Here is a 25,488-nt window from a genome sequence, read left to right as displayed (position 1 = left end):
AGCACTTCTATGAAATAACCCAAATAACTGCAGGATATTTGAAATCAGAGAGAACAATCATTTATTTCCCATCTGTACTCAGGAAACTTCCAACAGTAGCTGTTTTGTTTTTTGATGCAACATGATATTATATCAGCTCTATTGACTTGAAAACAAGTTAAAGTAATCTCATCTTGATTTTTATATTTAGTCACGTGCCTCGATTTAATGAATTCGGCATCTCTTTTCTTATAAAGATGCTTCCACAAATAATTTAGCGATGACGAATTATATATAGAAGATCTGGAAAAAATAGTGGATATAGAGGAACATAGATAATGGTAGGACTCTTGTCCCGATGGCTGTGTGTGGACTTTGGAGCAGAAGAGCAGATGTCAACTGCTTTGACCTTCGGGATAGCAATCCTCCTATCTGAGCTTCTAGAAAGAAAAGGAAATGATCTTGAATGATGAGGTGGCTTTACCAAGATGAATTCTCTTTAGCTTTACCAAGATGACTTCCAAGGAGAGAGTGGGTCCCTGTGACTGTGAGGGAGTGCCGAGGGAGACAGCGTGTGACAGATGACAGTGCATGAAGCTCTGTCTTCCCGAGTTTATAAAAGTCCTTCATTAAATAGCATGGTTTTTCTACTTATGGCACATACAACAGCCCTTAAGAATTGTAAAATTCTAGGGCATTTATGTTTTACTATTTTCTGTTTATAGTTCGGATCTTAAAATGTGAAATACCTTTATCGAAATAACACTGAAAATTCAAAGATGCTCATTGCAGAGCGACTAATAGCTCTCCTTCCAAATGTATATCAGATTCTTCCTGATGTAATATTTTTCAAAACATGCTAAATTTGAACTAAGATCATATTTTACTGTTCTGTACCTACAGTAGCTAAATTCAGCAAACTAGTCAAGAATCCACTAGAGAGCAAATTCTTGCCTTGTCTGGGCATGTATCTCTGAAAAAAGAGAAAGCACGTGAGAACCTGCTATGATTTCTAAGACATCTCAGACTCAGAGAAATAGAATTTCTTGTCTTGAGCCAATTACAAAGAAGGGGAAAGAAAAATTCTGTGTACAGGAGAAAGCTTGCGTGTTAACCGGTAGCTTCTATCCGTTCTTAATCATTTTACATCACTTTCTCATTTTATGAGGATTAAATGTTTCTTTGTTGGTAGCTTTGAGGAGCGGGATGCATCCATGGTTTCACGGTTGATTGATGAGTGAAAGTCTAAACTCAGATTTGTGTCATTTAAACATGTTCACAGTCAGTGACAGACCTTTGAAGATTTTCTAAGCTATGCTTTATCCTGCTGGAGAGGTGAGTCTGAAACAGAATGATTGATTTTTCCTTTTCCTGCATGTATTGTCAAAAATGAGCCACATCAGAGATCTATCCTAAGTGATTAGACTTGGCATCTTTCTAAAGCAAGTTTTCCTAACTTCACTCTTGATATTTGGGGCTCGATAATTTATTGGGGTTTGAGGAGGCTCTCCTGTGTACTGTAGGATGTTTAGCGGCATCTCCAGTCTCTACCCATCAGATGCCGGTGGAGAACTAAGCCCCCAACCTTGCCTGCGCCAGGACACTCAAAAGTGTCTTCGGACATTGTCAATTTCCTCGCCGCCCCCCGCCAGGGGAGGGACAAAATGGCTAGCTATGAAGCAGTGCTCTAAAGGGAATTTGGACTTTGTCTGCTTAATGCAGTAGAGAAGTAAAAGAATGCCTCACACTTAAGAAATGCAAATGGGGACATTCATAAAACATAGATCTTGACAACTTTTACAATTCTGTCCTTTACCTTTGATTTTTTTTTTTTGTTATATTTTTGTTATAACTTGCCGTTATTACCTTTGGTTCAACCAATCTGCTATCAACCATCGACTGAAAGGCGGTAATGTGCAATGCTTACAAATGTGGAATCCAAAGCCAGATTGCGTGGGTTCAAACCTCAGTTCAAACAATTGCTAACATTTGAGGAATTACTGAATCTTGCTCTGCCTCAGTCTACTTCTCTGTAAAATAGAGATAATCATAACACCAACTTCATAGGATGGAAGAACCATTACAGTTAAATGCCTTGTGCAATGCCTATCATATAGTAAGTGCCCGAAAGTTCCTACTTGGAGCAAAACACTCTGCTAAATGCTACTAAACAGAATAATACACAAAACTAGCTGGGACAAAGGGCTGTGCTTAAAAAAGCAGGGAGACAAATTTTTGAATATAATACCAAGAAGAACATAAAGCAGGGGAGGGGGTTATAGGAGAGAATAAAACTAAGTGTGAACGGAGAATTGAATTAGCTGGGCTTCAAGATCCAAATGAGAATGTTTAGAATATCAAAGCCATTTTTAAATTCATTTTAGGACAGTAGTCAAGTTTATACATCTTGGGTTCAGGAGCAAAAAGAGATGCCGGGATTAGGGCATCCTTTTAAAAGTACTCTTGAGCTATGTGACTAAGGATAAAGACACCTAACCAGGTGGCAGTTGAAATTATTAGGTTATCTGTTTTGATGCCTAATAGTGCCTAGATGATTCAGCTCTGTCTCGGTTGCTTTTTCATGTAGCTCTAATTATAGATCAATACATGTTTATTGAGTTCCTCTTATGTGCTTAGCTGTGAGCTGGATGCTTTGCAGGACAAGAACTTTAATGTGGTCCCCACACACAAGGGATATAAACCGTGAAGACAGTCATAAAACATTAAAAATATAATAGAAACATAGAAGCTATGCCACGGTCAAGTAAGGAAACTTCTGAGCTATGAATGTCTACTAAATAAGTTTTTGCAGGAACAACTGCAAGAATAGGATTCTATTCACGAGCGATGCTCAGGGCTGTCACCTTGGCAGGAACAATGTCTCCTCGTGAAGCAGGTAGAAGGGAGGAGGCCAGGCCATGTCATTAAGGGGGAAAGTGGTTCTTCCAGAGTCTGGAGCTTCTTTCAGAGGGGTTGTTCTCGATATCTCAAAGTCCAGCTGGAAAAATCAGAACACATTTTCCTTGAAAACAATGAGGAACAATGATAGAACTAATAATACATTGTAGGTTAAAGAGGCTTCCGCGGGCCAGCTGGAAATCCAGCCACCATTTGTTTCAAGTTCTAAACAATGAAAGTACAAGTAAACTTTTAATTACAAGCCTGTCATAATTTGGGGACTGCTTGTACATAATTAATTTCAAAGAAGCAATATAGACATTAATTGCTATGAATTCAGATAAGGGAGCACTTTTTTTAACTTATAGTGGTCTGGGAGCTCGCATGAGAATGTCGAGATGAACTAGAATTTGAGGGATATACATAATGGAATAAATAGACATCATTTGGGAAGTCAGATTGCTCTTTATCCAAAATTTGCTATATTTTTACCACTATGGTGCCTATAAAAATGACATCTGGGTATGATGCTTTGCCAGTCTCAGAAGTCAAGTAAATGCCAATACATTGAATTATTGCTTCAGTCACAGGAATATGAACTTAATGGTTAAACAATATTTGCTAATCATTCCTTAACTGCTGAGTTCAGGCAACAGCTGTCTGATAAAACATGAAACTGACAAATTATGAGGCTAGCCCTTCTTACACAAGAAATATATTCTATCAAAAATACCAATGGAATGGCTGTCACAATGTCTGTGTTACTTTAAACTAATTTCTCAAAAGGAAAAGCCATCATCTGTCACTAATTAGATGAAATTTACATGTGCCCTTGTATCTCCTTTGAATATTCATGAGGTGCTGTCAATCAAGTGCCTTGGGTCTGAAACCAGAAGCTAAGCCAGAGGAACCTAAATTCTGTGAGATTCAGATAATCCCCTTTCCCTGCCAACTGGAACCTCTTCCTTCAGAGAGAAGAGAAACAAATGTTTAAGCGCAGGTTCCGCCTCCTTGGAAGACATCGGCTGGGTGCAGACTGTGGGGCTGAGGCTGAGCCTGAACAGAGGGGCTCATCTGAGTAGCCCAGCGGCCCAGCAGCTGGATACTCCTGGCCTCTCATGACGTCCGGGCCACATTTCAGCCCCTCTTGTCATTAGTTGCCCTTCTGTCACGTGGAGATCATGGAGATTATGCTTGTTTGAATGTCAGACTTAATTTTTCATGAATGAGGCAATTCAAAAATATAGCCAGGTCTAAGCATGGATTCAAACTTTCAAAAATTGCAGGTCTTAAAAAGTCTGTATTACTCATGAAAGTCTTGTAGGGCCAGCTTATGTTGCCAAGAAATATCTCCTCTTCCCCGCTATCCATCTTCAGAGCTGAAGGGATCTTAGAGCCCACCTTCCTAACTGGTGATTTTACAGAAGGAAAAACAGACAGTTGGAGACTTCCCAAAGGTCTGGTGACTGGAGCCATTCTAGTCAAATGATATTTTCTCTATCATGCTGTCTCAATATATTTTTGTTTTTGTAATAGAGACAGTGTATCCTAACTTCCAATAAGCAGAGGTATCTAAGAAGACAAAATTTAAAAAACACGTGAGGGAAGCCAAGTATAGGAAATGTTTTCCTTCTTTTTCCTGAAGAGTCACGATCTTTCTTTTGAGTCCACGCTGAGATTTTGCAGATCAAAAGCAGGTGGGAGTGGGGAGCTTGGTTCCACAGCTCTCTTGGGACCACTCTAGAGACTGTTTCTCCATAGCTTCTGACACCATCTCTCCTTAGAAAGTAAATTACAGGCCCGTGTTCAAGTCGCCCGAACCTGAACAAACAGCTATTCAAACTGGTTTGGACCTGTACAAAAAATGAGCTATCATTTCCAGAACATCAATATTAATAATTACCCTCAGGGAAGAGAAAGAAAATGCAAAGTAGATGATTTCAGAAAGCAAGATGTAGGCTTGCCCTGGGGATTGAAGGCTCCTGTCACTTGGGAAGTGGAGGGCCTCGCCCCAGATGGTGAGTCACTGGGCAGGCAGCTCAGAGCCATGCAAGGAGCACTGGATGGGGGGGGGTCTCTGCAGGTAACTTGCTTGTTTCCTTAGGACAGCGCTGCCTCCCTAAGCCGTCGGCATCCTTCTTTCCCTGTGACTGGACTGTAACTGCGAATTCTTAAGGGTTCTGTGCAATTTAAAGGAAAATGGGCATAAAATCCTTTTGTGATCTTGAAAGTTCTCTATAAATCAAAGCCTTATGAACATGAAACCCGCAAAGCCATAGGCCCTGGCAGAGAGGAGCAAGAGAGTGCTGGCCATTTGGATCTGAGAGACTCTGGGTGTCATGCTTGACTTGGGACTGCATTCTGGTCCCAGCCAGAACGGCCTGCCACAAAGTAGGTTGTGAAATACAGTAAGGCTACCTGGAGCGTCCCCAGGCACAGTCGCTGTGCTGAGCAGAACGCTGTCAGAACGCCGGAAGCCAATACTTGTGCCCGGAAACCAATGCTTGTGCCCGTAGGTAGGCCTGGGTGTGGCTGATCTTTGCTGACAAGCATTTTCTTTTTTCTTCTCTTTTTCTTTTTTTTTTTTTTTTTGCTTCAGTTAAGATCACTGAACCAGAGTGGCACAAAAACTATGATGCCTAAATAAGTTCCCTCCAACTAGAAAACTGATTCTAGAATTCTAAACCCAGCAGAATTTCAGGCGAGCTTTTATTCTCTAGACGTTACGCCTGAGAGCATGGGTGCCTCTATTTAACGAGGGGCGGGAGCCTCTTGGAAGCCATTTCCTCTGTCTCTGCGTGCAGAGAGTTCATTCAGCCTGTGACACTCCCTGTCACGAGCTCCACACCACATACACTGGCTTCCTGTGTTTGAACTTGGGACTTTCCTACCTCTGGGACTTTGCATTTGTTCTTCCTCTGCCTTGTGCGTTCTTCCAGCAGCTGTCCACCTAACGGGCTCCCTGCCAATGTTAGGGCTTCACTGAAATGCTATGGGCTCAGCGAGGCCTTTCCCCAGCCAGCTGAAGTTGCAGTTAATACCTACACACATGCACGCACGCGCACACACACATTCACACACTCGGTGATAAAATTAAAGAAAAAAAATATATATTTTTACATGTAAGTATATTTTCGTATTTACATATTTATACATATTTCTCTACTTATTTCTTTTTTTGTGCCTTTACCCTCACCCCGTAAAATGTAAGTTCCATGAGGGTAAGCCTTTCGTTTTGTTCACAGCTGTAGCCCCTGCACCTACAACTGTGCCCTGCAAGCAGCTGATGCCAGGAAAGAATTTACTGAATGAATGAAGTCGAAAGGATGATAGGAAGCCTCATACATCCATAGCGTTTTGCAGGTTATAAAGTCCGTGCAGGTACTTTTTCTCGCTTGCCCTCGTTTCCCACATCTCTGTAGGATAATAGCCCTGAGGGACAGGGAAGGCAGTTCTCACCCTTGATGGCTGAGGGAACAGAGACTCAGACAGTAAGTGATTAATGAGTGGAGATTTACATTTCCCCTTGGGCATCTACTGGTCAGCTCGAACTCAGCCTGTCTAAAAATGAACACCTATCTTTTCATCTCAGGTATGACAACTTCATTGATCCATTATTTAGGCCAAAAGCCTTGGTGTCATCACGATAGCTGGCTCTCACACTCCACATTTTGACAACCAGAAAATGCCATTAGTTCTATACCAGAGATTCTGGGACTCCAGCCATTGCTCTTGGCCTCGTCCACTATTCTCACCTGATCTGCTACATTGGTCTCCTGCCTGGTCTCCCCACCCTGTCCCCGCCCAAACCCCAGAGTCAGAGCACAAATCTAGATTAATTCCTGATCCAGTGTTTTGTCGCCATTAAATTTTATTAGACCGATGCTTCTGCTTTTGCCTAAAACTCTCCTTACTTAGAACCTTCTGTTCTCCTCTCTTCTCCCTCCTCCTCTCCCTCTGGCTAACTCCTACCATTTTTCTCGGCTTCATTCACGTTTCTTCTCTCAGAGGAGTTGCTCTTCCCCAGCTGACAGCTCCGTCTCCATCATCCAGGAGCATCTGACCACTAAGAGCACACACACCCCACAGAATCTAGCCACCTGTGCCCATCGAGATGTGTTACCTGAAGCTTCGGGTCAAAAAGAAAGACTCTGACAGATTCACCCCCAGGGCTATCACAGTGCTCACACTCCACTGAGATTGTTGAATTTAATTGAAGTTATTGGTAATCGAACGCCTCCTAAGGCATCAGGGTAAACAGCATCAGTTATAATATGTGAAGAATTATTTAAGACGGAGAATACCATCATCTCCACAGCATTTTTCTTTATATCTCATTATAAACTCTCATTCTTTCAATGCCTTGGTGAATTTATGAAGAAAGATTAGAAATAGCTTTTTCTCCCCCAGATCCTAGTAAATGGGGCTCCATTTTTCCTATTTCTTTGCAGTTGTCATTCAATGTGTGTATCTTTGTAGGCCATAAGTAAAATGCAACCCATTCCAGATGAACACTTTGCTTTGGTCATTGTCTCTTCCCTGACTCGGGGAGAACTTGGTTGCCTAATGAGAGGATTCTACACTCTGTTGGGAAAGTGACAGGGGAGGAAATAGGGAGACACAAAGGGGCCGTTTCTTCTCATTTATTTCTCTCCTCAGTCAGAATGCAATGTCAGCCCAGCATGGGAACGGTGAGGCTGAGAGAGAGAGGCTACATGCCACAGAGCCCAGTCAGGACAGTGGAGAGACTGTGTGTGTGGTCCACCTAGGGGAGAAGCAGGAAGATTAAAAAGAATTTCCAGAGAGTCTTGATGGCTGGGGCTGAAGGAGGGAGGGATGCGTGCAAAGCGCTGGTTTGTGTGAATAAAAGAGCCGAAGGCAACCAAAGAGTGTTATGCTTAAAGGAGATTTGGGAGTTTCAGATCTAGGTAGTAGAACTATACCAAGTGAGAATTTAAGGTCAGAGTATGTCCAAGAAGAAGAGTTTTGAGACTCTATAATACCACACTTTTAAAAGGGTTATCAGCACGGATGTTGAAGCTGTAAATGATGATGGACTAGGGAGACAGACTGAAGTTACCCAAGGATGTGAGGAAATATTCTAGATGTTAGCAGGGAACTCATGTGTGTTATGTGCCATTGAGTCAGCTCCGACTCCTGGTGACCCTGTGAATAAGCGATGCCCGCAGTGTCCTGTCCTCAATAGCCCTGCTCAGCTCCTATACACTCGTGCCTGTGTCTTCTTTTATGGAATGAATCTGTCTCGTGTTTGGTCTCCCTCTTGTCCTGCTGCCTTCTATTTTTCCCAGCATTACTGTCTTTTCCAAAGAACTTATCTTCTCATGATGTGCCCCACATAAGACAGCTTCGGTTTTGTCACGTTTGAGTCCCATGATGTTTCAGGTTTCATTTGCTCTAGGACCCACTTGTCCATTTTTCTGGCAGTTCAGTCTGTCTGTAGAGCTCTCTTCCATCACCATATTTTAAATGAATCAATATTTTCCCCATCAGCCTTCTTCACTGCCCAACTTTCACATCTGTACATAGTAATTGAGAATACGAGGGTGCGGATGACCTTAGCCTTGGTCTTTTACGGCACTAGGGAATTCAGGAGTGAGGGAGATGTTGAGAGGTTGGACAGACAAGGGAATGAAGCGGCAGTAGAGAATGTAGGACATACCCAGTCTTCCTTCTCCATGAGCAGAGGGCAGGTGGAGAAACAGCAGTCTTCAAGGTCAGGGTTATAAATAATATTTCTTTTATTTATTTATTTGTTTGTTTGTTTGTTTGTTTATAGGCGAGGCACCCTTGGTTGACCTCACAGATTGCAAGGACCTTGTCAGCTTACAATCCTTTATTTTTTATTTATTTTCTATGCCTACAGCACTTGGTACTAACCAGGTACGACCCTGCTTAGCTTCCGAGATCAAACGGGATCTGGCTTGTTCAGGGTGGCATGGCCATAGACAATATTTCTTAATGAACTTCTGTGTACCCAGTCCTCATTTAAGGGCTGAAAATGCAAGAAAAAGTGCAAGACATGGTTGTTACCCCGACGGAGTATGCAGTGGTAGGAGGGCAATATTAATGCGTACAAAACATTGTAGCCCCTTTGCAGCCACCACCAACTCCAGCAATATGTCCTCAATATATCTGGATGTTACAATGAGAAGTTACATTTGTTGGGGGGTTTTGGAAGAATGTCTTTAGTTACATGGTTTTTTCACCAATAGGTGGTTAAAGTTGGGCAGAAATAGAAAGTTTGGTGCTGAGAGTCCTATTTGAAGCTTCACCACAAATTCAGATCATTTAAATTCCAGTGTTCTGTTGAACTCATCTGAAAACAGTGTCTTTATTTACTTTGGGTTTTTTTTCCTTATACCAGAGAGTCAGGGCATGAGCAAACAAGGGCATAGCCTAGCTTTAAACCTGTTAACTATTCAGTACTGGAAAATGCCTTTGGCACTGCCAAGAGTAAAGGGTTTTAGTTCACTTAGGTTTCTCCCAGAAAAAAAAAAAAGTGACTCTGAAAGGAAGTTACCACTTAATGATGCTACTTTATTCACTGCTGTGTCTACAGTGGCTCGCACCTCGCCTAGCACAGATTAAGTGCTTAAAAATATTTGTTGATGACCCATTGATCACTTTTTTAGGGGGAGAGAGATGATAGAGAATGAGTGGGAACCCAAAAAATTACAAAATATTCGAACTAGAAGTGAATGATGGATTACCTAGTAAGCACTCTCAGAATGCCGGCCCTGGTTACTATAGTTGTCACTGTCCCACACCACTGGATTTCAAAAATTAGCATCTGGTTAGGAAGGGAAATGCCTGTGACTAATCCTGTCAGCTGCCCGGCACTTGTCTTTGGATATTAAAAACATAGTCTTAGGGCTTCGTTATAGAGGAATTACCAGTCTCCTGTGTGTATGGCCTTGGCGTTTTTTAATAGCCATCGATTTATGCAGACAATGATAAGGACTTAATTCAGGCTTAATAGGCCTCGGTCAGTACAAAGGCAAGTCTCTCGTCCAAAAATATTGAAGGTAAAACTTGAATCAAAAAGGTTGTATAATTGAAGCTACTAGCTAAAAATTTCCCCCCCAAATGCAATTTTTTCTTTCTCTTTACTCTGAAGACAGAGAGAGCAGACTGTGAGTGGCCTTCACAGACAGGAGTTTGCAGGAAAGCTGGTTGTAGCAGCAGGAGTTTAAATTCTAGGATCAGCACTTTGAATTTGTATTAATATTATGCTTGGGCTCCAAGAAGATTCATTCAGCCAGGCTGACTTATGGCACTAAATGGCTATTTAAATGTACATACTCATCACATAAATATGTTTTATGGAACGATAGAAAATGGTTTATGAAATCACTTTTAAAACCATCTTTTCAACAGTAATTACACCAGTCCTGTAATACCTTGAACCAAGCAATATCGGCAAGAATTAGTTTAAGCATCTTTAATATTCTGACGATTATCATACAAAATTGCCCTGCAATAAAATGACAGGGTTGTCTATAATTTCTCTTATTCCACTGCATTTCTCCTATTTCCCTTTTACATTAAAATGTATATCATAACATTTCATCATGGGCGAAGGCTGCCTAAGTTTCCAGTTGCTCTAATTTAGTTAAACCGTAAAATTGTTTCTAGATTACCAACCATGAAATGGAAAGACGATCTTATTTATGAATTTATAAATCAGATAATCTCCGTCAAATGAATCCGGAAACCAGAAACACTTTGGTGATTAAATAGGAGGGAAAACGTTTTCTCATTACCATGTGTAGAGGAATCGTATATTTGTAAGGTGGTTTTGGCCGAGATGGTGGAGCGCACGTGTGCATTCGGCTGGCTCCATGCTTGGCCACGCGCAGGCCCTGCTGTTTCCTGAACGATGAGAGAAAACTGTTCCCCTCCACTGTCAAGCTATAGTGTTCTGAATTCTCAAGGCTCCGAGAGATCCTGTCTCCTTCCTGGTGACTCTCCCCCAGGCACCTCTGCCACTATGCCAAGGTCATTCCTGAGGAGTAAGGAGAGCGGGGTGCTATATGGGGCTTGTCTTTCTCTACATCCTAAAAACATTGGGAGAAGCGCAGCAAGAAGCTAGATACCCACTGAGCCAAGGAAAATGCCACCCGACGGACACCAGTGTGGAGACAACCTGACCTGGACTGTAGCTGTGCACTTCTAACTGTGGTGATGAATCAACTGCAGATCAGTGGTCTGAACCTGGCATGGTCCAGGTGCTTCATTTGGGTTTTCAGTGCTTCTGTTCTCCTTTCTTTAGACCAGGTATGGAAGGCTGGTAACCAGAGAGAGATCTAGAAGAAACACTGATTTAGCTCTACCCTGGATTGTGCTTAGACCCAGTGTTGGAATGAATCCCTTCTCCCTTCCCTCCTACCAGAGTCTCACTTCCTCTGACAGTCATAGACTTACCTATTTCTTACATTTCTGAGTGGTGCTGTCACCTGCATGGAGTTAGGTTGTCACCTTGCCATCGTATCCCACACTCCAGTTCATGGAACCCATTGAAGTTGCTTCTTGACCAAAGTTGTCTAGACCTTAAAAGTATCATGCTGCTGTAAAAAAAAAAGGAAAATAAATCCTTTTCATTTGCCTAGGATGGAATAAGAGCAGTAAACTAGTACATCTCAAGGTAGCTCCGAATGCGTCTTGACTCTAGGGTCATGAGCTTGACTTCCAGCATCACCATGGGAAGAATGGAGGCACTGGACAGCTTTCACCCGGCACTAAGCAGGTCCCCATGGAAGTCATTCATTTCCCAAGAGCCCATTTGTGCGAGTCTGTCTCCCACATGGCAGTCAGCGTGATCAGCCACCACCCCATCATTTCTGAGATGCCATTGCAACTTGAGTCTGATAAACTTGGGATCCATTGGATATTTACTAACCCACTTTGTTGAGCTGAGTGTCTTACTAATTTTTCTCTTTGGCACATGTGCTGTTTTACGGCAGAGAAGAGAGCAGGAATAGAGGTGTGACTGAAAATGTTTTGCATCTCAGAGGTTTACAATTCACTGCCATGCCTGGAAACACTTAGAAAGTCATTGCATGAAGATGGAGATACATTTCTACTCCCATTGCTTGAGATTCTTCCTTCCCACACTGTTAGAGCAAAGAGATCATACTGATAATACTTAAATTGTTTCTTTTTTCCTTAATGGTTTTATAACCATTAACCATCCAGACTGCATGACTTATGTCCAAGAAACTCAGTGTTGTGACAGAACCATCTATTTTAAACTAAAGAAAATCCATGGAATTCTGAAGTCAGAAGCTTGTAAATCTTAACTTAAGCTCAATGTTTCATATGAAACAGGGTTATATTCCAAAGGTAAAACTCAAGGCCAAAAAGTTGCGTATGGACAAAATTATCCTTGAAAGCCTTCTTGATGGCCATGAAGTTCCAGATACAGATATAACATCTCTCAATAAGTCCAACTTAACCAGGAAAAGAACAAACCACCATGGCTTTTTCCCATTGGGTACCAGATAAAGTAGTTAGCTTGTATGTAGAAGCCACAACGTATGAATATGCTGCTTGTAGCACAGAAATCACCATCACATGGTGGGGGTTTGGTGGGACTGACACCCACAGTGAAGAATGGAGTCACTTCTCTGCCTCAAGCATACGCTAGGACCCCTGCTCGTGGGGTACGATGGCAGGCAAGGTGCCCACACTATTCAGACTGTCTTCCCCTCTCTACCTTTATTGTTTTAAACTACTAAGTGTAGCTCAATCCACAGGCTGTGACGTGTGTGATGCCCTCTGCACCTAGTCAGCAGAGGATGGTCACTTTGTCATGGTGTTGTTTGTAAATGTATTGAAAATAACGATAACAGTTCTATGAAACTGCCATTTTCTCAGGTGTAGAAACGTGAGCCTACTTCAAAAGCCAGATGAACTGTGATGAAGCGTTAGAGACCCCTGAACAGAGAGATGCATTATCTGTGCACAGAAAACGATTGGGAGGATTTTTCATTCATGTCTCGACATGAACAAGTTGTTAAGGATATTTGTTTCCTGTTGGATCCTATAAAAGCCCAGGTTAAAGTCCCTGTGAGGTTAGATTGAATACCATTCGCCCCCAAGTCAGACATTGATTTCAATCATATTTTCCATGATTTAAAGATATATTCGTTTGTGTTGCTCTCAGGCCATAAAACAAGTTTTAATCCACACATAACAAACATCTCCAGCATTTACACCAAAACCAGTTAGCAGCTCTCCAGTTGAGGCATAGTATGGCTTAGAAGTCTGTGCCACTGGGCCACAGCTGGCCGAGGACACTGCTGGTGCCAGAGCTAAAATTGCAAAAGCAGGGCAAAAAGATTCAAAAACACTACGCGCAAACAGAATGATTTCTGAGGGAGACACCATTCAGCTTTCCAGGAGGCTTCTGCTGGCCTGTGCAGCATCTTTTCAGTGAGATCCTTGGATTAATACTAAACTCTGATCGCTGATCTTCAGTTTAGCAGGGATTTATTTGCAGATTCTTCCCATTCCCAGAGCCAGGTTAAGGTGCACTTTGATGGCCTCCTAGGTGGTACCTTTTATAACCTTCAGGTGATCATTCACCTAGACAAACCAGTCTGAAAGTCAATAAAGCTTTAACAAACAATTCTCTTGTTTTACAGAGAGAGGATGCAAGCCATGGAGAAACAGATTGCCAATTTAACTGGCCTTGTTCAGTCTGCGCTTTTTAAAGGGCCCTTTACAAGTAATAGCAAAGATGCATCTAGGTAAAAAGAAGAAAGCAAATGAATTAAAAATAATTCAATCTGTTTCTCTTTAATCATTAAGATAATTCATTCATTCAAATCCGTTTTCTTGTAATCATTTCAAGGCTGAAAATATTCACATCTCTCTGAATCATGGTTTGTTTTGTTTGTTTGTTTGTTTCTTCTGGTAATTCTTGGTCGAAGGTAACACTTCGGCCCAAGAAGGGTAAATGGGCTTCCCAGTGCATGTGGCTTCATGGACCACTGCGCAGTGCCTGCAACCGCCATCCACACGTCTCTACATCCGCCATCATCTGAAAGTCACGAGTGCCCACCAGCTGCATCCCACCGGCAGCATCAGATGCACACCTGGAAAGCCTTTTCCATGCCGACCAATAGTGGTGCTGATGCTAAAATACCCTCATTGCTTGATACCATCACTACCCACTGCTGATTGCTTAGAATAATGAATGGAAGGGGGGGAAAGGCATTTTTGGAAACTGTGTAGCTGAATCTCTTTTTCTTTTATTCAGCGAGAAAATGATGAAGTCTATGACCAGTAAGAACCACACAGAAAGTGCAGGTAAGCGTTCTTCGGAGCCCCAGGAGATATGCGGGCTGCCTTTGATGAGCTCTGGTTGTCCCAGAAGTACTTAACCTTTCCCCAAGTCACCTATTTGGAGTGATTTCAGGGCCTGCCTGGATAACGCCCTGTACCATGGCACCTTCCCTGCTCCCTTCAACCTTTATTCATTTATTCGCTATTCATTCATTCATTCACTCATTTATATGGCCAGACATCCAACAAATATACAGGTGCCTGATACTTGGCAAGGACAGTGGGTGTGATTCAGACACGGCCACCTGCCTAGAATTCCTAATCCTGTAGAGAAAATGAATATGGAACAGATAATTATTATTGTCGTGTATTATGAAAAAGTGCAGGATGAATGTTTAACCAACAGATCTAGCCTAAACCAAGGCATTTCTTTGAGAAAATGACACAAACGGAGGCCTGAAAGTTAAATAGGACTTAGATAAGTGAAGGGGGAGGGAAAAAGCTGTCCGGGATGAGGGAAAAGCAGGTGCAAATGCATGGTAAGGAATTTAGATAATATTCTGAGTGCAAAGTGAAGCCATTGGAAGGTTCTACACTGGAGAAGGACCTCGGCCCAGCTGTAGTCTGGGAAGTGTGAGAAGGAATGAGAGCTGATAAAGAGCCACCAGTGGTCAAGATGAGAGAAAGTAGCCTTAGACCAGGGCTTGCTTGTTAAATGCCAGCATTCCTCCAAAGGAGGCCTCGGTTATGGTACTAGTGGAGCTGACTGGTGTCCAGGTATATTTTGATGTACATCTTATTCGGCAGGCTCACAGCAGGCCTCTCTCAAGAATTTGAGGTCTTCCTTCCCACTGGGTTATAAATAGAAATCAATACTAGGGACATGTTCGGCTCCTGAATTACACAGGAAGCATGTGGCAAGTTGGGCGAACCCCTAATTTTGGGAAGCCGCAGTGTCGTGCTGCGTGGTAGAATGGACAGAATTTGGAACTTCAGCAGAGTCCTCTTAGTCCTGCTGCCGGACTAGCTAAGTAAAGGCAGTCGAGCTTAAAGCCAGCATGCTGGTCTTCCCACACTCCCATCCTTGTGGGGTTTGTTGGTTTACTTAGAAATCAATCAGTGACCTTGGTTGCAGCCAGAGGTCATTTCACGGAAATTGCTAAGCTTCACATGCAAGCGTCAGTTTCTTTTGTAGATATTTATTTATTCATTCATTTATTTTCTTATCTATTAAGAACATAAGAAAAAAAGGAGCCTATTGAACTCATAGAAAGAGAGTGGAATGGTGGTGACCAGGGGCTAGGGGTGGGGGAAATGGGATGTTGGTCAAAAAGTACAAACTTCCAGTTAGAAGATGAGTAAGTTCTGAGGATCTAATGCATAGCATTGTGATGATAGATAATAATCCTGAACTGTATACTTGAAAGTGGCCAAGAAAGTACCTCTTAAGTGTTCTCACCACGAAAAAGAAATGGTAATTATGTGACATGATTGTGTTAGCTAACACTACAGTGGTAAGCATATGGCAGTATATAAGCATATCAAATCAACATGTTGTTCACCTTAAAGTTATAAAATGGTATGTGTCAATTATTCTGAATATACTTGGAGGTAACGGAAAAAACCTACTGAACACTAAAAGCTTCCATTCTAGATTCTAGTCCAGAAATGATTAGTACCCGATATCATTGTTCTAATCAATATGTACATGCCATTTGTATTCCCCTTTTATTCCTTTGCACTTTGGGCAACATCATCATCATCATCATCATCATCATCATCATCATGAGAAACATTTTCCATGCACCAGGCACTGTTCTGGGTGCTTTCACACATGGGCTCATTAACTCCTGACACATCCTCATGGGATAGGATGATAATCGTTATTCCTATATTCCAGATAAGACTGAACACACTTGCACACGTGTGACATACATCCACATGGTGTGCCCACCTGTCATTTGTTTCTCATTCTTTTGTGTTCAGGGGCCCCAGCCCCTTTAAAGTTCCATAAGTTGTTTCATTTATTTGTTTTGAAAAATTTTGTAAGTGTCTTTTTTTGGAGCATGGAGGAAGGAGCAGGTGTCATTTCCTTCGGTTGTATTTCCCAAAGTGGAATCAATAAGTCCAAAGGGACGAACATTTGAATATCTGTGGTGACACGCTGCCAGTTTTCTCTTCTGAAAGGCTGAGCCAAATTGTGAAGCCACGGGCAACAGCCATGCGCGTGTGCTCCCCCGCGTCTCTGCTGAGTTTGGTCTTTCTCGTTCTAATGTGTCAGGGCTAGATGTGGTCCATAGGGCTTTTGTTGCCATAGTAGCCGGGTACAGTGCACAAAATATATTAATTCTTCCAGAATCCTAGGAAGTGAGCTATAAGACAAGAAGTATTATGCTTGTTCTGTAGGCAAGTACATGGAAAACTATAGAGGTCAAGCAGCTCATTTGGCCATCAGAAAGGGAAACCCAGGCTTCCTATTACTGTAGGACTATTTGGTTTACTATGGATATAAGAGAACAGAAGGAACCTCCCATTTCGAAGGTATACGACGTGTTATATGCTGTGTATTAGATCATTTAACACACATAACCCTGTAAAGAAGATGTTAGCCACACAGCTAGTAAGAGTCTCAGCCAGTTTGGCCAACCCCCAAACCCATGTTTGTTTGTTTTTTCCATCACAACAGGATACCTTAAATTTATATCAAATTTACATTTAATAAGATTCATATTAACATATACTCGACTGAAGTAAATCACCTTAGAGTGGATTTGGTAGGAGAAAGGGGAAACCTCTGCCTGGAAACGGTGACATGGACACAGAGGAGTGAGGTTCTGAGGACAAATTGCACAGTGACACTCCTTACTCGGCCAGGCATGTTGGAAGCAGAATGTGACTACCCCAAGTGTGGGTAGGGAGAGCAGATCTCAGGTCCTGTGAATCTAATCCGAAGGGGACCTCATTCACCACTCAGGGTCCCCACCTACCAGATCCAGCTCCATCTGTAGATTTTGGGTTACCTACCTATAGATCTCAGCCTGCTGCTGCCACCCCAGCCTTCTGTACCTGCTGACACTCCAGGTGAGGAGGGGAGGCTGGCAGAGGATCCTCCTGCCCAGTCTGCACAGAGAAATAATAATCACAGCTGACTGCAGTTGAGGCGGTGAGTGGGGAGGAGGTGGTTCCCCCTCTGTGCCAGACACCAGACTAAGCAGTTTACATGTGCTTATTCCATTATCTCACTCAATAACCCTTACATCCATTTTACGGATGAGGTAACTGAGCTGGAGAGAAGTTAAGTTACTTAGCCAAGGTCACACAACCAGAAAGTGGATACTGAGAATGATTTCCAGGTTTCTGGTTTAAATAGTTGAGTGAATAATAGTGCCATTGGCTGAAAACAGGCCGATAGAGACAGAAAGAGGTCTGGGGAAGGTGAATAGAAATAATGATTGGACTTGCTTCTAGAAAAGTCCTGGAGTGAGGTGAAGGGATTGGCATGTGGATCTGAAGAGAATTGTATGCTGGAGACAAAGATGTGGGAGACCGTGGCAGGTGGTGATGGTGGAAATGACCTCCTGAGAAAGCGTGCCCAGAGAGTGGGGAAGCAGGCCCAGGAGAGAACAGGCCAGGATTGAAAAAGGTTGGCCGAGGAAAAAGTTAGAAAAGAGATTGACCAAGTCGGAGAAGCAGAAAGGTAAGAAGACAAGAGACGGGGAAGTTGCAAATTGAAAAGGAAAGAAGTGGCTGACAGAGCCCAGCATCACACCAAAAAGATGCCACATCCGCTCATCATCTACTGGGTTAACAACTGACCACTAGCCACCTGATAAAGAGCCATGTCAGCGAATGATGGAGTTAGAGACCAGTTTTAGTGGATTGTTTATAGATGAAAAAATTGTTACAAGCGAGTCTAGATTCCATAAATAAATTTGGTTGTGAAAGGTATTTTTTCAACCAGTTATTGGCATTCAGCTCTAACAGATGGTAGGGAGACTCGAGCCTCTCTTCCATGCAGGAGGTCTGTGAGGTGCCCTGGTGCCCTCAGAACATGTAAGGAGAAGGTGGATTCGGAAGGAACGTGTGCCTTCGTTTGGCTGAGAAATTAGCACAAGTTCTTATTACCGAACGGGAGGGAGCTCCCGAGCACAGTGTCATTTTTGTTGGAGAAATATCTTGATCGTGGTTTTGTACAAACATCATATGGTGTGCGTATGTGTGTGCATGCATGCGTGTGAGTGTCTGTGTTCACACATGCCTACTCCTGTGCGTATGAAATGATGATAAAGTAACTTTTTGACCAATTCTAAAAGAAAAGATTCCGGTTTATCATGATTCTCTCGGAATACCTGAGCGTGAAGTTGCTGTTACCTCTAATGTGACGTTTCTGGAAATGTTACTGGATGTCCTTTTAGTGAAGGCCTTCACGGTTGGAGAATATTCTTCGGAAGATTTGCAGAGATGGCAGATCTTGCTTTTTTGAGGGCGATTTTGATTTGGGGGTGGGAAACTGCCAAAAGTTGGTCAGAGCCATGGTGGTGATAAAAGTGACCAGTTAGGCTCAGAAAAATGGCAAAAAGTACATCTGGTCTGCTGGGGTTCCTTTGGAAACCCTTCACATGCTTCCTGGTCTGCTCCCCTGACCGCCCCAAGGGGACCACGAGAGGCTGGTTGAGGGGTTCTCTCAGGGTGAGGAACTTGCCGTGCCGTCAGCTCCCCGATGGTGTTGCTGAGGCCAGGCGGTAAGCAGGCGGTTGTAAGGCACTCCCTCACTCACTGGCATGCCACCTATGGCTCATGGCAGCAGCTCTGTGAGGCTTGCCAGGCTGCGTGCACCAGGGTCCCATGGTTGCCAAGTCGAGATGGAAAGAGAGGCCACTGGGCTATAACCATTCCACAGCATGCAAAGGAACACAGGGTCCTGTCGTGCGAGGCCAGCCTGGCCTATTGCAAACCTTCCGCTTTGTCCTTTACACGAAAGCTTAACAACCCCTTCAGAAATGTGTGTGTGATAAGGATTCTACTCTGGGCACCTGTTCCATAGAATCACATTGTCCTAAAAAGGAAATAGCACTTCCACTCGATTCCCGTACCATGCTCATCCTATAAGTGCTACTTGGGATCCTTTTGGAGGCATTTTTAAAGCAAACTTGGTCAAACGGGCCCTTCCCAGAGGGACTTATAAAGTGCGTGAGGCTATTTAATTTGGACTCAAGGAGCCAAAGTTTATGGCAAGAAGAAAACTAGGTAGAGTTTCTTTCTGCTGCCTTTCTGATTCCTCTCCTGAAGAAGTTTCACATCACACCTGATTTTCTCACTAAAGGAGATGCAGGCAGAGGTCCCACTTCTTCTGGTCTGGAAACCCAAAAGGATTCGGGAGAGTCCTCAGTTCTTATTAGTTTCCCCTTGGTGATCAGTGGAATCTCTGCCCAGAAGTAAGTGCATGTTCTTGGGTACGGTACATCTGCCTGCGGGAAATAGTCAGAGTGGTACCCTGTGTTAGGCCCTAGAATTTTAAAACGATTTTTCTGTTATACAATTACAGATACTCACTATGCAAATTTAAAAATACCAAAAAAAAAAGTATTAAAAAGTATAAAACTCATGGAATACCATCAACTGGAGATACTGTTAATACTTTGTTCTATATACATCCAATCCTTTTCTCTGTGTACATTTAAAGAAGATATGCAGCTAGACAGAGACACAGACACACAGACAGACAGCTAGGTTCCTTAACATGGCATCATGCTGTACATATTGCACTTCCTTTGGTGCTAAAATTCTAGAACATGATTTTACAGACCGTACATTATAACACTGTATGAAGTTTCTATAATTTATTTAAACTTGATGCCTTATTTTTGCCATTGAGATGACCAACATAATTTTTTTTTTTAATTCACCATGAAAGACATGGTCCATTTTAGAGTGACCAGTCATCCATGTTGGGATGGGACAGAGCTTAGACTTTGCTTTCTGGCATTCTGAGGTGCTTTGCTGCTCTTTTCCCATAGGAGGTCCCCATGTTTCTGGCGGAAAGACTCTCAGCCCCTGGAGCCCACGGGGCCGCCCAGCCAGCCCCTGGCTGCCGGCACCCCGGCCATCCACATGAGCCTGCTCGACATGAGGCGGAGTGTGGCCGAACTCAGGCTCCAGCTGCAGCAGATGCGACAGCTCCAGGTACAGACCGTGTTCCTTGTGGGTGATGTCATCTGTCTTGTTGCCCGAAGTCCGGCTTCTCCTCCTCCCACACCCCTGCCCCACACATCTTCCCAGGGTTCTTTCTCCCATCGTTTCCATGAACCGAAGACCTAAATAGTAGAACAATAGAAACACATAATCTTTGTCTAGAGCTTCCACTGAAACTGAAGTCAGTGTATCACCACTTCTTTAAGCCGTGCATGCTTTTACACATGAAAAAAGCATTAGGCATCTGCTCTTGGAGGACAGCTGAAAACAGAGGAGCTCTGTGGAGTGGGGCCTTCTCACAGCCAGTTAAGACTTCCTGCTTAGTATCTGGGCTCCTTGCTTCTCTCCAGTGAGTGTGCATGATGGTGTGACAGGCAGATAAGCTTTTTTTTTTTTTTTTGGCAAGGATCTATGATGTATTTAGAAACATGAGTTTAAACTAGAAGATTAATTCATAAGGAAGAGACGCCATTATGGATGGTTCGTTGAAGGAAAAAAAATGGTGCGTTCCATAGTATTTTCCTTACCCTGTCCCACTGTTAATATATGAACTCTATGGGCTCCAAAGGGGAGGGAAAATGATGCTTCCTGTCGGGAATCTTGGTGAGCAAATCTCATAAATCTGACAAAGCCGAATAATGTATCTTCTGATTGTGTGTACCGAAGAGCTGGGATGGTGCCTCTCTGCGTGAGATCATGTGTTTGCTTCATGTATCAACCTCATGCCTCCTGCCTTCGGTGGGAGATTGATCACTGACGATGTAGAGCTGGCTTAGACTAAATCCAGGCGGCCTCCCTGACTTGGAGAAGTTCTAACATTGGTAAAAGGCAAACCCGCCCAGGATCCAGGAGCATCCTCAGAAGCCAGTGGGGTGGAGCTGCCCAAGCCAAGGAAGCCCAATTTAAAAAAAAGGGCTTCAAACCGCAGCTTCTCTCTTCTTTCAGCTCACAGATGCATGAGCCCTGCAGTTCCTACCACCTAATTAAGCTAATTAAGCCATCTACCTACTGAAAGATAAACAGAAAGGCAGCTGGCTTAAGTGACCTGCCCAGAGGCCCCATCATGGGTTGTGAGGGCTGATAGACCAGACCACAGGGCTCAGGGCTCAGGGCTCAGGTCTCCACGGCAACTCTGTCTCTCAGACAACATCCCAGATACCTTGGGCATCCAGGCAAATTCATTTAAATCCTCTTCTGAATCATATCCTCTGTGAAGTTCCCCATCCTTCGCATTCGCCTCTCCTTGCTTTGCAGTTTTATTTAAAGATGCTTTGCAATGAAATGAAGTGTGCGGATTGGGCTGAGGGTGTGTGCTGAAGTGACAAAGTCCAGTGCACACAGGGTCCAGGCGATAACTTAACAAGTGAAGTGGAGGAGAGACAGTGACAAAGTGGCCCCTCCAAAGGGCAGTCACCACTCAGCTCCACCCATCTCTTAACCTGATAGAATCAGAGTTCCTAGACATTTCAACATTTCAGTGGAATCGGGAAATGTAAGTTTTATATGAAATATCTGTATGCATTCTAAAAATGTTGGAAAATAATTAAAAACCAATTATTTAGTGCTCTGCAAGCCAGATGACACATGTGCAGGCCAGAGGGAGCCTGTCTTCTCCTGGGTTCTTGCCCAGGGTTTATGGAGGGCAAGCCCCTTCTCACAGCGCTCCTGCCTTGTAGTACCACCTCCTGGCCATTTGGAAATTGTCGCTCCTCAGGGGACCCTCCCAGGAACATTCAATAATGCATTGTTTGTATGGTAGTACCTACTGCTTTCAAAAGTGAGCATCTGTTTTTAGGGGGACAAGGGTAGAATTGTGGCAAATTCGATACCGAGGTTGTGGTGTGCGTGTGGTGTGGTGTGGTGTGGTGTGCGTGGCTGTGGCATCACCCTGTTGGTGGCTGGCATTGTTTGGTCCCCTGGCTGGCTAGGAGGGGTCTCCCATAACTTGCCACTCCTTGCAACTCTTGAACTGTGGTGGCTCAGTTGCAGAATCGTAGCTTCTCAAAGAAGCTCTCCAGTCAAGGTCTGGAAATGTTTTCTTAACCACACGAGTTCCTTTATTGCCCCAAACTGTTTGGTTTTTCTGGCTTTGGGGAACAGAACAGTGAGCAGATGTGCTCCTGAGCTTAGAAGTGTGTACATTTCTAAAGAGCAGGCGCATGGGGTAAGTACTTTGTTTGCTAACCTGGCTGCCGTTGCTTCTGCTCAGTCTTTGTATTTCCTTTGTCTCTGTCACCTTCGTCCCCATCAAGCCTCTGTCTTTCCAGTCAGGGGAGTCTATTTAAGACAAAAACAGTTTTAAATAATTAAGACATCTCAGCACCAGTTCTCCTCCAGCATACGTATTATACACTCCAAAAGCAAAGTGCAGCCCCAAAGTGATTATAAGTCCAATAATGGAGCTATCATTAGAGAAATACAAAACTCTGTAGAATAGTCTCAAAAGAACAAAAATTGAATTAAAATTCAAATGTTCTTTGAACTGTCTTATAAAACAGTGAAACTGGATGAAATCTTTTGTGCTTGGCAGCCGGCTCCAGTAATTAGATAATTAAATCACTGGAAAATCCTAGACTGTAGAGCATATCCTATTTTAGCATTTTCTTTTAAGAATCGATAGATTATTTTCAGGAAAAGAAATTTGATGCCGACACAGTGGGGTGGGTAGATTTAAATAGGGTAAAAAGAATGTCGAGGGAGACAAAAGGAGCCTCAGCAGGTCAGGAAACCCATGAAAACTCTGTTCATGTCAGCCCCTGTTCTCCAGTCTTACCAGTCTAGGAGAATGGCCCTTAATCTTGGTCACCCACTGGAATCACCTGAGGCCTTTAACAAAAATACTGACACCCAAGCACCACTGCCAGAGTCTTACTTCATTGGTGTGAGCCAGAGGTCAGACGCTGCTGATTCTAGAATGTTCCATGGTAAGTGAGATTCTCGAAAGGCCCAGGCACTGGTGATTCTAGAATGTTCCAGGGAAAGAACTGCTCTCAAGTATTATGGATGCTCAGTTCATCGAGATACCTCTCAGAAATGTTGACATCCCAGTCGGCTATCACAGGGTGAGGCAGAAACAAGTGGGGTACCCACTAACCCGCAAGTGCAAAAGATACGCCCGTTGACTTTAAAGCCCTGACTTTAAACGATGCCCCTCATTCCCAGTGGCTAATCATACGTGTTCTCTACTTAGTTACGACTGATACAAGAGCTAGATAGAACTTTATATTGTTATGTTCCATTCCCAGGTAAGAGTTAGGTCTGCCATTAGCTGGGAGCAGTGCTAAAGGAAGAGGTGAAGGTCTTATACCTAACAAATGTTCCCTTTGAAAGATAATCATCTTTGTCTATTACCTTTGCTGGTATGATATAAAAAAAAAAAAATGATGAGCTACATCTCTCTCTCCTCCCAAAATGCCATAGTACTTGAGTTTTACCATAGTAACCCCATATCCACAGAAGTGACTGCAGGCTGAGGAAAGAGATAAGCTTCTGGAAGAGATGCAGCAAGTTCTGTGGGGGTCAGATGAGACTTGGTTAAAGAGAGAATGGATACATTCTTCCTTCTCTAATTCCCACAATTTTTTTTCTTGGTCCCTATCTCCTTTTTCTGCTTCCCGATATTTTTTTTTTTTTTTTAAATAGGGTTATTCTGAACTTAGTGTTCCATTTTCATGACTACTGAGGGAGGGAGGAGGTAAAACATCAACATAAGAAAAAAATAGCAGTTCACAGAGCTCTTGTATTTGAAATGATATAATTCAGTATAGTTATCTTAAGGTGTCTTTTTATAAGATAGTGCCTCACAGAAATGTGCCAGAGTCTCATTTATCTTCTGACATCCAAAATAATGGTCATGGGATGTGTGTCTCTGAGAAAAGCACACTAGAGGTTCGTCCATGCTGAGGAGATCTGTTTTCCCCCATCAGGCAGAAATAATAAATGGAACTAGTATAGGAGTTGACAAGTAGGCTGCCATACAATGTGCCAAGCCCTAGTCACACAGAGGCCATCTAAGATGGGGAGGCTTCTCCAAGATAACATGTAGTTGTGACCAGGGATCGTTTACCTTGTTTCCTACAGCCTGGGGAACTTAACCAAATGGTCAGGAGTCATTCTGGTGTCTGGCTATCATCATGAAACTGCCTAATTTGTGGTAAACCACTTTTCAGTGTCTCTGCTAGGCAGCAAAATCAGCTCAGCTATACTATTGATTAGTTCAGCTGTACTGTTGGTAAGACTGATAGTCTTAGTTTTCATCTAAGAAATCAAGATTGAGTATGTGAGGTATGTTTATTTTGAGATGGGGGAATTAGGTTTAGGCAGTTTCCTTGTTTCTTGATAAAGTTGATATGGATAATTCATTTGGTCGAATTAAATTTTTAATAGCCAGCAATGAGAGGGTAACTGCAACTCTGCTTGCTTTCTCACTATTGACAGCCATAAAACTGAAAAATAAATAAATGTATGAAACAACTATTTTTAAATATTGAACAGAAGACGACACAGGATCATGATCTTTGGGAGGATAGAAACGAAGGATCTGTACCTACAATTGACTCAGCTTTCTGCCTGGGGGCATGTTTCATATTATGATGCTGAAAGGGACAACCCAAGCAGAGCAACAGACAGTCTCAGTTGAGGAGATATGATCAAAGTTTAGAGAGCTGAAGCAGCTGGAATTTATGGAGTGGAGTACCAAATAAGAGGAAGCTCTGCAGAGAAAGAACTGTATAAATCTGCAAGTCTGTTATTGAATAATGAGCCAAGTGTGTGTAGCATGAAAGACCACTAAGCGAGACAAAAACAAAATGGGAGGCTGTAAGCTAAAAATTTCCCAGAGCACACACAGGGCTGGGAGATGCTCATGTTTTGACAAGCAGGAGTAGAGTCTTTATTGGCTACCTGGGGCATTCAATTGAGAGTAGGGAAGAGCTGTGCTTCAGCCTTAAGGCTAAACTAGCTCCTAAGCAAAAACTACCCTAGAGTCATCCTAACGAAGAATAAAATCAACCCTCAAAAGAACAGAAATGATCCACAACTAACTGAATCAACTGCCAGACAAAGCCCAACGAAAGAAAACAACAAAATCCAGAACTGCATGTCCAGCAT

The 25,488-nt window shown here is 43.0% G+C and overlaps 1 protein-coding gene across 1 annotated transcript in view; it reads left to right on the top strand.

The window, feature by feature from the left end:
- The window catches only part of KIAA1217 (KIAA1217 ortholog), a 105,415-nt gene that overhangs the window by 40,555 nt on the left and 39,372 nt on the right, over window positions 1-25,488 (top strand). Inside the window, 4 exon segments of the mRNA XM_023537186.1 lie at window positions 13,545-13,649; window positions 14,162-14,211; window positions 20,205-20,237; window positions 20,240-20,370. Of these exon segments, the coding sequence (XP_023392954.1) occupies window positions 13,545-13,649; window positions 14,162-14,211; window positions 20,205-20,237; window positions 20,240-20,370 (319 nt within the window).

This window comes from Pteropus vampyrus, unplaced genomic scaffold, assembly GCF_000151845.1.
Source record: "Pteropus vampyrus isolate Shadow unplaced genomic scaffold, Pvam_2.0 Scaffold180, whole genome shotgun sequence".
Taxonomy (NCBI): domain Eukaryota; kingdom Metazoa; phylum Chordata; class Mammalia; order Chiroptera; family Pteropodidae; genus Pteropus; species Pteropus vampyrus.
The sequence above is the reverse complement of the archived record's forward strand: the minus strand, read 5'-3'. Positions and strand labels throughout refer to the sequence as shown.